The sequence below is a fragment of the Rhinolophus ferrumequinum genome, chromosome 8 (genome assembly GCF_004115265.2).
Source record: "Rhinolophus ferrumequinum isolate MPI-CBG mRhiFer1 chromosome 8, mRhiFer1_v1.p, whole genome shotgun sequence".
Taxonomy (NCBI): Eukaryota; Metazoa; Chordata; class Mammalia; order Chiroptera; family Rhinolophidae; genus Rhinolophus; species Rhinolophus ferrumequinum.
The window spans coordinates 61,961,142-61,974,153 of record NC_046291.1 but is presented as its reverse complement, the minus strand read 5'-3'; the positions used below and the strand labels follow the sequence as shown (position 1 = coordinate 61,974,153).

Here is a 13,012-nt window from a genome sequence, read left to right as displayed (position 1 = left end):
TATTCCAAATCTTCCGTCACACTCTTTAAGCCTAGAATCCCATCTTCTTTTTTTTTTTTTTTTTCCTTTTTCAGTCTTAAATGACCTAGCCTCTCAACTAAAATGTAAGCTTTTCAAAGAGGCCTGAGCGTCATTGCTCTCCCTCCTCCACATCTCTAGCCTAACCAATCTCCTCCTTCCTGTATCGTGGATGGGCAACTCGCAGATCCCTTCCCTGCAAGACTAACCTGGCCTCAATCCTTCTTTAAAGAAAAACCAATTTCCAATTATTCCCTGTTTTCTATTACGTTGTTCTGCAGTCAGATACTAAAATTATCTGGCCTCAAGCCTGTCTGAAGGGACATTCTTTCCATTTGACTCCTGAGTTTTCTAGAGACATACCCTCTTCACTCCTTCACTCCTTAAAGCCTTTGCAATGTGCTTTCTGCCATCCTCGTCCCCAACCTCCACCCCACTACCCACATACTACTCTAATGAAACCTCCGTTTCAAAGGCTCTGAAGACCACCCAATGGATACAGTAGTCCCCCCCCTTATCCATGGAGGACCCCCTTCCAAGGCCCCCAGTGCATGCTCAAAACTGTGGATAGTCCGAACTCAATATATACCATTGTTTCCCCAAAAATAAGACCTAGCTGGACAATCAGCTCCAATGTGTCTTTTGGAGCAAAAATTAGTAAGACCCAGTATTATATTATATTATATAAGACCCGGTCTTATATTAAAATAAGACCGGGTCTTATGTTAATTTTTGCTCCAAAAGATGGATTAGAGCTGATTGTCTGGCTAGGTCTTATTTTCGGGGAAACAGAGTATGTTTCTCCTATACATACATACCTAGGATAAAGTTTAATTTGTAAATTAGGCTCAGTAAGAGATTAACAATAACTAATAATAGAACAATTATAACAATATACTGTGTTATGTGCATGTGGTCTCTCTCTCTCTCAAAATAGCTTATTGTACTGTACTCACCCTTCTTACCCTTCTTGTGATGACGTGAAACGATAACAATGCCTGCGTGATGAGATGAAGTGAGGTGAATGAAGTAGGCGTTGTGAACTAGCGTTAGGCTACTGCTGACCTGATGCTACGTAACAAGCATGAAATATCCCAACTGCCAGCATCACCACTCCTGCTCTTTAGGGCCATTATTAAGTAAAACAAGGGTTACTTGAACACAAGCACTGTGGTAGCAAGACAGCCACGCTGATAACCAAGAGGGCTACTGAGTGACTAACAGGCGGGGAGCTGTACAAAATGCGTACAATGGACAAAGAGATGATTCGTGTCCAGGGCGGGATGAAGAGAGGGCGAGGCATTTTATCACACTACTCAGAAAGGCGCACAATTTAAAATTTACGGAGGGTTTATTTCTGGAATTTTTCATTTAACATTTCAGACTTCGGTTGACCACAAAAAACAAAACCATGGGGTGGTGGTGTATATTGTATTTCCAACAGACTATTAGTTGGCCTTTAGGCAACATTTAACAGAGCTGACCATCTCTTCTTGAAACTGTTCTTGGGCTTCTGTAACACTCTCTGGATTCTCCCAACATTTTGCCATTTCTTTTCCCTCCCCTCCTTTTCCAAAAGCACATCAACCTCTTTCCCACTAGAGAATCTGTGCTCCCCTCGGTCTGTCAAAACTCTTGTGGACACATTTTCTCCCTGGAATGCTGTAATCTACTTTCAGTGATCTATCTATTATATTTGAGGAGATTCTGAGCTTCTTACCCAGAGCTCCAGTTCTTTCTACCTGCTTGCTAGAAATTTCTGTCTGGGATGGGGGTGGTGGTGGTAGCGGTAAGGTGTAATTCATGTGGCAAAATTAAAATGGCCAAACCAAGCTTGTCACCTTTGCTTAGAAACTATTGATTGTGGCAGGATGAATATGCTAAGCCCTTCACCACCCTACCCACCATCTTCCATACTCCTGTCGAAGTGGGAGACCTTTTAACATAACCAATGTACTTGTTACACTATAGACGTTACAGAGAACTATATAGATGTAGATGACATACACTACAGAAAAAGACTTACTTCATAAGTACTCCACTCAAAAAACGTGAGGATTCAGGCCAAACAGGAAAACCTATGCCCCCAGGTGATACAGCCTCTACAATGACTTTGAGGCAATCCCAGGGCAGCAGTAAAGAAGTATTTACAACCATCTCCCAGACCCAAAATGACTTCTTAAAGTGGTTCACACTGTGGGTGCTACTACTAGCGCTTTAGGCTGGACAATTCTTCCTTGTAAGACTGACTTCGACAGGAAGGGCCTTTTGCATTCCTGGTATCTGGACACTGAGTATCAGCAGAATGTAGCATTTTGCAAGCTTCACCTGAGGCACACTACCTTCCAACCTCTACTATGCAGATCAGCTAACCGGAATCACTCACTACTTCCCTAGTAAAGCACATGTTTTCTCTGTTCAGATCTTTGCTGTAATGTTCTTTCTGCCTGAAATGTCACCTTCCATGATGCAGCCGACGATTCTGTCTGCTGAGTTAGAAATTCTGGCATCATCCTGAAGTCCTCCTTCTCCCTCTCCTTCCACATGCACTCATAAAATCTTTAAGAGGACACAGACCCCTTTGGCAAACTGATGAATGCTCTGAACCTCTCCCCAGGAAAGAGCTAATATATGCAACATTTTACATACAATTTTAGGGGCTTTTATAGACTCAAATGTCTATAAAATTGGGCCGGTCCTCATGCCCACAATTTAACTGCCTTCTTTTGGGTCCTCACCATCTTGCAGCTCTCACAGCTAGCTAACTGGTTTCCCTGACCGGCAATAGCATATCCCCTGCATGCCACCCGTTTACTCCCTGCGTTTACTCCCAAGGGAATGTCTGTTCCAAAAACCACTTATTTCCAAAAACCACTTAACGTATGCTACACACTCAATAATTATTTAACACAATGTTTCTGAGTCTCTGTTAACTCACAGTTAAACAAAAGAACATATCCACTCCCTTGGAGTTGGTTTGATGCATCTGACCTACAAAACTGAGAATGCAGAGACAAAGTAGAAACAAAACTATTTCTAGAATATCTGAGGAGGTAAGGTTAAGTTAATCATAAATGGTCTTCCAAAAGGGTGATTTTTAGGCAGTTCCCTGAAATAGAGATCTTATCTTAGAACAGAGCTAAAAGGCAATTCTAGGTGATGGGAACCATATGAAGAAAAAATTGGAATGTTTTAAGATTTTGAAATAATAGAAAACAATGAGGCTACATATCTGCACCCAACCTACACAGCACCAAAACAATGAGACTTTTAACAGATTTTGTAAAGGGAAACACCAACTAATAAAGTGAGAACTGAAGAGGCAATATTGCTTTCCTTCTCTTTCACTCAGTTCCCCACCCCCAACTCTTCCTTCTTCCCTTCAGTGTTCTCTCCTTTCACTGAAGTCTTGCAGCCTTCTGGTGCAAACCAAAAACTCCCCTGATATACTGAAAATCCCCCAATTACACAGTCACAACAGCTTGCAAAGTGCTGACATTATCTGGGCAGTGTATTTCTTACAGAAACCTTGGCGGTTCCATTATAAACGAAAGATGCCTGTAGAGAAGCCACACCTCCCACGGCACTGCCCTTTCAAAAAGCTAAAACTAAAAAGGAAGTATGTGATGAGGACAATCGCCAGTATTCATCATAAAGTAAATCCAAAGGATTCTGACATAAGTACTAGAACAGCCTCATTCTTTTCACATTTAATACAGAAATTAAATATGGGGGAATGTGTCCACAAAATAGCTGTAAGTCCAATGAAAACAGAAACAACAGTGGTAATTCTTCAATATTTAGAATAGAAATGATGATACCAGTACTTTCCTGAAAAGTAATCGAGAATCTGAAATTTCATATATGTAACTACAGTGTTCCTTCACTGACCCATATAGATGTATTAGTGTCCTAAAAATGTTTTTTGGAACAGCACTGGCCTGCTTAATGTTGTATAAAATAGGAAAATACTAAGTTCATATACATAAAAACTAACAGAAATAGGTGATGTCCAAAAAGGTGCCATAGGAGTTTGCAGTAAAAATAATAGAAATTCATAAAGAATAGGAAAAAAGATCTCAAAGCTCAGGTACAGACACAAGTACCACCTGCATGCTACTTGCTGAAATTCTCAATGACACGAATCCCTTGGGTTTTCACCACACTTTTTAGACATTAAAATAATAAAATTTTCCAGATATTTTTTCCACTTCATCTTTTTCTTCAGAGCCAAAGGGCTGTACATACATTGTGTGAAGAAAGGGGACTAGATAGTTGGGAAAAAATGTAAAGAATCACGAAAAATAAGTCACTTAAGATTCCACTTTACCAACAGAGGAAAACACTTGTTAAAATTTTGGAATACTTTCTTCCAGTCTATTTTTAAATGCATTTTGAGACAGTATTGTATTTACAGTGAACAAATACAATCTTCCCTAGTTTACATTACACTGTTTTGAAACTCCGTATGTTTAGAGACGAAATAGATTTCCATTAATTAGGGTACTTCGATACTCTGTATAATACCAAGTTTTGTTGTTGCTGCTGCCATTTAATAAGTGTTAAATAACAAGTTACATTGATTCGTTATTTTAATAGAGTTTAGTTTGCTCCATTTTTCCACCTTGTCCTAATTCCAGGAAAAGCTTGCTTCCTTCCTCATGGTATGTCTATCCTATTTTGAAATTTACCAAGCTTTTAGTATGTGTTAAACAAAGCATTCTCTACAGGTGCGAGTTTAAAAACAAATACCCACCAAACACCTACTGATGTCCACGGACCAAAAAAAAAAAAAAAAAAAAAAAAAGTTTATTTGAGTAATACAAAGACGGCATCTTTGAAAACCAAATACACAAACAAGACAAAAAGAAAAGAATTCAGGAAATCATCACCCATATACTAAAGTCAAATCTGTCCATTTTCAAGCAAATTAAAAGACAGCATTTTTCATGAATAAGAGTGATCAATGCTCTTTTTATCCTTCTCCAATCATATATTTGCATAAAATAAAGAATAGAGAATTGGAAGTTTTCTTTCCCCAAAGAGGGCAAACTCTGCTAAGAGCACAATACAACTGTTTTAAAATACAGTGGGATGAACTTTTTTCCTTCCTCCCTTCCTCCCTTCCTTCATGTGGTGAGATTCTCGTTTTCAAGCTTCAGGTTCTAACCCTTTTGGAGGCTGCCCCCACTTTCTAAACATAGCAGTCCATTCTTAGAGGCTGGGGCAAGGTCTCCCAGGAACACAGAGCCTCCCAGTACCACCCGCTGTTGCTTGCTCTGCAGGGACCTTAATAATAACACCTTAGAAGGATTAACAACAACAACCCTGTGGAGTGGGCATGATTATCTTTACTTCACAGAAGCTGAGGCTTAGTGAGGTGAAGTGAAAAAGCAAGCAACTGCTAGTGTCCGAACTTAAGCCACGCTCTTTCAATTAAGCTGAGTGATGGCTCAATAAGTTAAAACGTGAAATGTGCATTACAACCAGGGCTCAAGAACTATGCTAAGAGGCAAAATATTAAGTGGAAAAGTAGGAATAATATGGTTTATAATTATGATTTTGTATACCTATTTTTAAAAATTGAGTATCTTTTGTTCCCCAAAGATAAAGTTGCTGTATTTAACATACGAAAATACACAGGACTACACAATATTTGGGACATTACTACTAAAACACGATTTGTTTATCTGAAATTCAATTTCACTTGGCTTCCTGTATGTTATCTGACAACCCTAGAGTAAAGGACTTCATGAAACACACAGAAAAACATTAATAAATTACAGAGCTACAATTCCCAAAGCTGAAATCTGGGACGCTCTGCGTGCCACATGTCTTTGGGAGGCCAAGTAAAGGGAAGTGTAGCAAGTGGGGCTACAGCTGTTCTTGACTGAGCTTCCTTCTCTTTTTCCTGGTAGCAGACACAGCCCTTGACTCCAGAGACCTCGCTTTCAGCAACTAGGTCATTTAAACCCACTGTCTCAAAATTGCTGACCCGTCTCTACCTTCAATGGATGTTGTGAAGATTAAATATAACTGAGATTGGGAGGGGGTATCATATATAGCTTTAAATACTTATTTATTGGCAGAGTGCTTTGGAAATGTATTCTCAGTAACTTGGACAAGACAATCTCTCTCCTTCACATCACCAATACATGGTAAGCTCAGTTGACAGCAGTCTCCAAAGGGAAGGAAAGAACACAATTGAGAACTGTGATCAACACCTGAAGTGAACTAGGGAAAACGCAGTGAGATGCCAAAGAAAAACTGGGTTATCAGTGCTGGAGAATTCTGTACTTTTCAGATAGTTATGGATACATATTTAAAGCATAGATACCTTGACTCATAAATACTACTGAATCACAAACACATGGAGATAACCTATTACAAAAACAGGACAAGACCTTACTTATGCATACCAATTTAATTTTCTGCTGATTTTCCCTAAACCTCCAATCTCTGTGGCTCAAGTATGTTTACCTTCTTTTATACAACAAATTGGGGCTGGCACGTGCAGTGTTCATTTAAATATTTCCACGCATAACTTTAATCTTCAAACTTTAACAAAAGCCAACCTACTATACATAAATTGCTGTGAACAGAAACTGCTTCAAGAGGATTAATCAACAGCTTTGGATGTCATCCTTTTAACTGAATCACTGCTGAATTCTTCACGTGCAGCTACACCCAGTTAATTTCAAGAAAGAAGCAAACTATGGAAATCTACTTAAACTGTGGAGAGAAGTACTGCACTCATCAAAAGTTAGTAACACTGAACAAGTACGGCTATTATTTGGCAAAATCATTTGTTCAAGATCAAGAAATATATACACATCCACGAAAATTGTTGCATTCACTCCCCTACCCCACAAGCCCCAATTGTAAACCACCAGAACATTATTACCTAGCAAAAAAGGGCTTGCCACAATTTGCTAAAAACCAAAGTGTATGACACAACTGAGTCAATTACCTGAAGAAAGCAGTTCAAAATGGAAAACACAAAGAGAAAGAGCTAATAAACGAATTTTTTAAAAATGGAAATACTCATTTTCTATTTGTAAAGATTTTTCCAGCATAAAACACCCTTTTTTTTAGAAACACACTAAAATATTTTCACAACTTTACGAAAGTCCTGATAAATGGTTTGGCTGTGGGAGGTGCTGCTTTCATATAACCAGACTGGATTTGCTTAAGGAATACCATGTATCTGAAAGTCACAGTCAATAATAATAGGACATTTCTCCACTGAGACCTAAACCAACCATCGTTGTGTAGATACTGCCTACCGGGTTGTGTCACTCCATTCAAAAGCCTCTCACTTTGACCTGAGCCGAGCAGGTGTATTTCTAATGTGCTCAGAGGCCTGTGAGGCAGGAAAATCCTGTTTATCCTAGATGATGCCAGAGATCAATGCTCCTTGATGTCCTCAAAACACTACGTGGGGCAGGAAGGGGACAAGCATCACCCACCTCTGCTTTAACTGAAACTGCTTGACGCCACTACATGTAAAATAAAGTTTTTAACAAGAAATTGTACAATCATTCAGTAGCGCAATATTCTGACTTCAATGCTGCTTCAAACACCACGAGCCCACCATCCATATGATCCACTTACCTCATCCTTCACATCCAACCTCAAAACTTCCACCTGGGCTCCCCAAAAAGGTGGGAGGAATCCCTAAACTGTCCTTCTGAGACTAGAAGGGCAGTGGGCAGTGATGCAAATGAGCTCTGTAAGAGATTTTATTGAGATGTGACTGTAAGCAGGCACTTACAGTGTGGTGGTTTTTATGAGCTTGGCTGCCAGGGTCCAAATCCTGGCTCTGCGCTGTGGGTTGGATAGACTGAGCAGGTTACTTAATCTATGCCTCAGTTTTCTTTACTATGGGGATATTATTATTATTACCTGGCTCACAGTACTGTCAAGATGACTAAATGAGTTAATCCACTGAAAGCACTTAGAACAGTGACCACTAGGCGGTAAGGTGCTCAATGATGGTTAGTTATTACTATTATACAGGTACAATACAAGTGTGATTCTGACTCATTATTTTTTCCCCTAAAGGTAATCTTTAAGTATTCCTCACACACAATTTTTTTTCTTCAGGCATATTATCTGAACGGCTCTAACAGCTGATTACTGTGTTTCCCCCAAAATAAGACCTAGCCAGACCATCAGCTCTAATGTGTCTTTTGGAGCAACAATTAATATAAGACCCAGTCTTATTTTAAGATAATATAAGACCCAGTCTTATATAATATAATATAATAATATAATACCGGGTATAACATAATATAATGCCGAGTCTTATATTAATTTTTGCTCCAAAAGACGCATTAGAGCTGATGGTCTGACTAGGTCATATTTTCGGGAAAACATGGCATATTTAAAAATCAAACTGTATTACCCACCTAAAAGTTACCTATTCTTTCATCAAAATGAACTAATATGAACTAAAAGGTGCAAGCTTAACATCACAAAACCTTATAAAAAGCATTAATTAGACTTCCCGTTTAGACTAAGCCAGGATGAGATCACAAACTCACTTATGGTAACCAGGTCCCGTGCTGGAAGTGTGCTTTCCCAGTGAATGGCTAAATTCTAACAAAAGAAACCTTTGACTCAAATACCACTGGTGCCCGGGGTCTTGTGTCTGTATAATGCCTACACATTCATTTCTTTCTTTGCCTATAGAAAAAAGAAAGTCTGTTTGTTTTTCTGATTCAGTCAGCCCTTTTAGTCTCTGAATCTAAGGAGAGCCCAGTGAAAAGAAGAGCATCTTATCAGCGTGCTCCAGACCAGCAGGCTGTCCCCCTTCACACACAAAACCTCCAGCCCCTCACAGCAAAAGGCCTTGCCCTCAGAGCTTTTTCCTCATTTCAGAGCTAACGCCCCACCGGGTTTTGACAACAAATAAATGAATACACAAGGCCTTTACATAATTAGCCATCTTTTCAGGTACAGTGAGGTGGGTGGGGGAGGAGGGTTCAGGAGAAGAATATTTATTGTAAATTGGCTTCATTTAAGAAGTTGATGTTAAGTGTGCTGGACCAGAGGGCATTTATTTTAAATGAGGCCACATGAACTGAATTTAGGGATCTCTGCTCTGAATCTTGACAATTTCAGCATCTACTTCAGCCAAGTCACAAATGCAGATTTATTTTATTTTATTTTATTTTTAATTAAAGGAGGAGGCTTTTCTGAAGCCTGGTAAAAAAGTTCCATCGACTTGGGACAGCAAAAGCACACTGACCAGGGTGTGTTTACTGCCTTTTTAAGGGAAAGCTAACGAGAACCAAATACCAGAAAACAATACTTTTTGACACCATCACTGTTTGACAAAATTAGCCCTACTTTCAGATATACTTATCCTAGGACATACCCTCCACCCCCCCCAAAATAATGACTTTGAGAACAAAAAGCACAAAATGTAATCCATAACCCTGTGAACGCCTTCAGGAAAGCCACCAGGCATCACTGTCATCTGTCATGATCTTAACAGAGCCGTGGTCTGCATGGAAGGATACAGTCCGCTTGTACCATTATTGGGATAATAACTTAATTGATTTGTCTCAGCGGCTAAGGATGTAGACTAGAGATTTATTATGGAAGAAAAATATCTGCAATCGTGTTTTTGTTTTCTCAACAAGCATCTTGCCACTGACCTCTAAATCAGTTTAACCTTTTCTAAACAGTCCTGCACATTTTTTACATAATTTAAAGCTAGGTTTTGTTATTCCTGCTGCTGAAAGGCTCTGGGAGATTTATCACAACATGGCTTCAGTAACCTTCTTTTAAAAACAAAGATGAAAAACAAAAGGCCGCAAGTATAAGTTCCTAGCTCCACTCCTTTTCCCAGCAGGGGATTTTGATCTAACCACTAAAGTGCCTTTCGAGTTCAATCTGTTAAAAAATGTATGAAACGGTATTAAAATAAAGAAAGGCATGTATGACTCAGGCTTATCCAAGTATCTCTGCAACTAGGATGTCACAGGATTTCCCTGTGCTTCTAAAAACTGAAAACCTTGAGAAAGTGACAGTAGAAGTTCCTGTTTCTTTTCTTTCTTTTCTTTTTTTTAAATATATATAGGAGGGGGGCGCGCGCGAACCACACACACACACACACACACACACACACACACACTCTGCTCTTCCGGGTTTCCTACGAATCAGGCAGGTTCTTTGAGATTCTAAGTGAAGATTGTTGCAAACCAACGTTACGACTGATTATCGTACTCCTCTACACACAAAGGTTTCAGGGGGGAAAAAAACAAAACAAAAAAAAACCCAAACTTGTTGCAGAGCTGGGCGAAGCCCCCCGCCCGGCGCGCTCCAACTCCCGCCGCCTCTCCGCCCTTCCCCTTCCTCCACTTCCCCCCCGGCCTGGCCGGCGGGGTCGAGGGCATCTCCCCAGCTAAGGTCGCCGGCCCGAGCCGTCCCTGCGGGCCGCCTCCTTCCGAAACAAGGTCACCGCCCAGCCCGGTCCCTCCGAGGAGGAGAGCGGTGCCCGGCCGAGCGCTGCCGCCCTTTGTAAACGCGGGGCCGCCGGCCTCCGTGCGGCATCCCCGCCGCCGCCTCACCTGCTTGCGATAGGGCGTCCTGCAGTTGCTGCTGCCCCCGGGGTTGCCGCTGCTGCTGGGGAAGATCATCGCGGCGGGCGCGGGCGGCGGGCGCGGGCGCGGGGCAGCCTCGCAGCGAGGGGGAGGGCACAGGGAGGGGGCCGGCCCGGCCGCGGCCGCTCTGGGAACTCCCTCTCGCCGCGCGGCGGCGGCCGGCGGGGGCTGCAGCTCGGGGCGGACTTCTCCTTCGCCCTCGACCTCGGGACTCGCCTAAAAGTGCGGCGCGGCGGCGGGCGAGAGTCGGACAGCTCGGGTGGCCGCCGCCCTGCGTGCCATGGACGGGAGTTCGCGCGCAGAGCTGGCGGCGCCGCCGACTCTCCCGGCGGCAGCGGAGGAGCAGCGCCGCCGCGTCCCCACCTACCGCGGCCTCAACCACCGCCCTGAGAGCGCGCCGGCCGGGGGCGGGGAGGCGGCCGCGCACCGCCCCGCGCCGCGCCCAGGCCCACCCGCGCCTCCCCACCCGCCCGGTGAGCACCGCGCCCGCAGCCCCGCGGGCCGGCCAGCCCCCGCGCGCTCCTTCCCGGGCGTGGGGCCGGAGCCGGGGCCGCGCGCTTCGGGGAGCCGCCGGCGCCCCCGCTCTGGTGCAATGGTTGGGTCTGGCTCCCCGCATGCCGCACATTCCTTGGAGTAGCCAACCCCCTCCTCTTTTCTTTTCTCCCCCTCGTCTCTTTGCCTGAGCACCAACGGCAGCTCTGCACCCCTGCTCGAAACCCCTTTTAAGGGCATCGCTTCGGGGATCGCTCTGACACCTGGATAGCAAGCCAACTGATCCCAGGTCTTCTCTTTTCCTTCATCCTTCCAAACTATCCCCCCACTCCCCCAGAAAAGGTGCGGGCAACGAATCAACCTCCATCAAACCTCTGCAAATCCCCCCGTTCTCCCAAATCATACGGTAAAATTTTAGCAGCAAAAACAGGTCTCCACTCCCCACGCCCTCACCGCAAATACGCACGATAAAGTTCCGTACTTCATTCCTATGCCACAGTTTACAAGCTTATCTTCAAGATGACAATATCAAAGGGCGAAAATTATTTAAGGCCATCGGCTTGGTAAGCCTTCCAGAAGATTGGAACAGTGTCATCTTCCTATGTGTTAATTATTATATGAGACATAGATGTGTTCTATTGAAGGGACACAGAAACTGCAAAAAAGGGACAAAGGACAGAGGTAGTTTCCTTTGTTTCCCAGTTGAAATTATTTCAGGCGACTCAAGATGCCCCTTTTCCGGCTCACCTTTGCGTTGGTGTATCAAGCCTAAAACTTGTACGATGCAAGCATCTGCAGCAAGTTCCACAGGCAGAGCCCACCTTCTCTGGATAGGCCTTTGGGGCAGGCTTGCCATCTTTCAAGTTGGCCTGTTCAACTGTGAATACTACAAGGTAATATCACTGCAGTAAGTATTACAGAGTTTCTTCCTTGGAATCTGGCCTCTAACACCTTCCTGGAAAGGGCCATCTGCCCTGATAATGAAAAAATCCTAACTCGGCTGAGAAGTGAAGGCTCTTAGCTTCTGGCTGCCAGAAGGAAAACAAAGTGTCTCCTATGGAAATTGAGTCTTCTAGCAAAGCTGTAGCCATTTGAGAGTTTGTCCAGGAGCAAAGAACTGACCAATGTCCATCTTAGATATCCTGCTGGTAACTTAGTGGTCCCGACTCCACACTCAGAGGTGCTCCTAACATTCTCTGGCAAAAGTGATTAGACCTAGCAAGTCTCACCTAATCAAAACCAACCAAATACACAAAGTAGACATGTAAGTCCTAATTCTTTTCATTAAAACAAAAAAATATCAGCAGCAAAGAAACTTATTCTATGCACCGTATGAGGCACACAATGGTCAAGTAAGAACTTGCTAGATGAAAGTCACAGAAACCTCTGTCCTGTAAAATGATGTAATAAAGCACAACTTTCAGTATGTGTATATGTGTATAATATACATAATATATGTACATATATATATGCTAGAATTATTTTAGAATATATATATGCTAGAACTGTTTCCTGCTACTCTGTGCATTTACAATTGTTTTGGGTGCCCCCATTTGCTGTCTCCTTTGGCTAGGACCCTTTACAGCAAGTTATCAACCACAAGTATAAAATATAAGATTTTAGGTAGAACTGTTCAAGTCAAGTCAGAGGTGCCTTTTCCTGAGAACTTTGTGCTCAAGATCCCCATGGTTCCAATCTGTCATCTATGGGAGAAATTCCACATACAACCTCAGTTATCATGACTGGTCTTAGGAAACCACAATGTAAACCACAAAAGAACAGTGTAGATTAATTTTTCTATGACTCTGCTCTAAGGTCATGATACTTTGGATGTTGTGCTATTCTAGAATGCTAAGACTTGATACTTTGCAATAGCTTTTCACGGTAAA

At 42.6% G+C, this 13,012-nt stretch overlaps 1 protein-coding gene across 7 annotated transcripts in view; it reads right to left on the bottom strand.

Annotated features, from left to right (window-relative positions):
- The window catches only part of RBMS1 (RNA binding motif single stranded interacting protein 1), a 198,612-nt gene that overhangs the window by 112,073 nt on the left and 73,527 nt on the right, over positions 1–13,012 (bottom strand). For 2 of the 7 annotated variants that reach the window (XM_033112225.1, XM_033112227.1), the window contains exon 1: positions 10,599–10,993. The exons of the other annotated variants lie outside the window; for them this stretch is intronic. In XM_033112225.1, coding sequence (XP_032968116.1) covers positions 10,599–10,667 — 69 coding nt within the window. In that variant the 5' untranslated portion in view covers positions 10,668–10,993. Of the gene's footprint in view, positions 1–10,598; positions 10,994–13,012 lie in introns of those variants that run through there. 7 annotated transcript variants of the gene reach the window in all.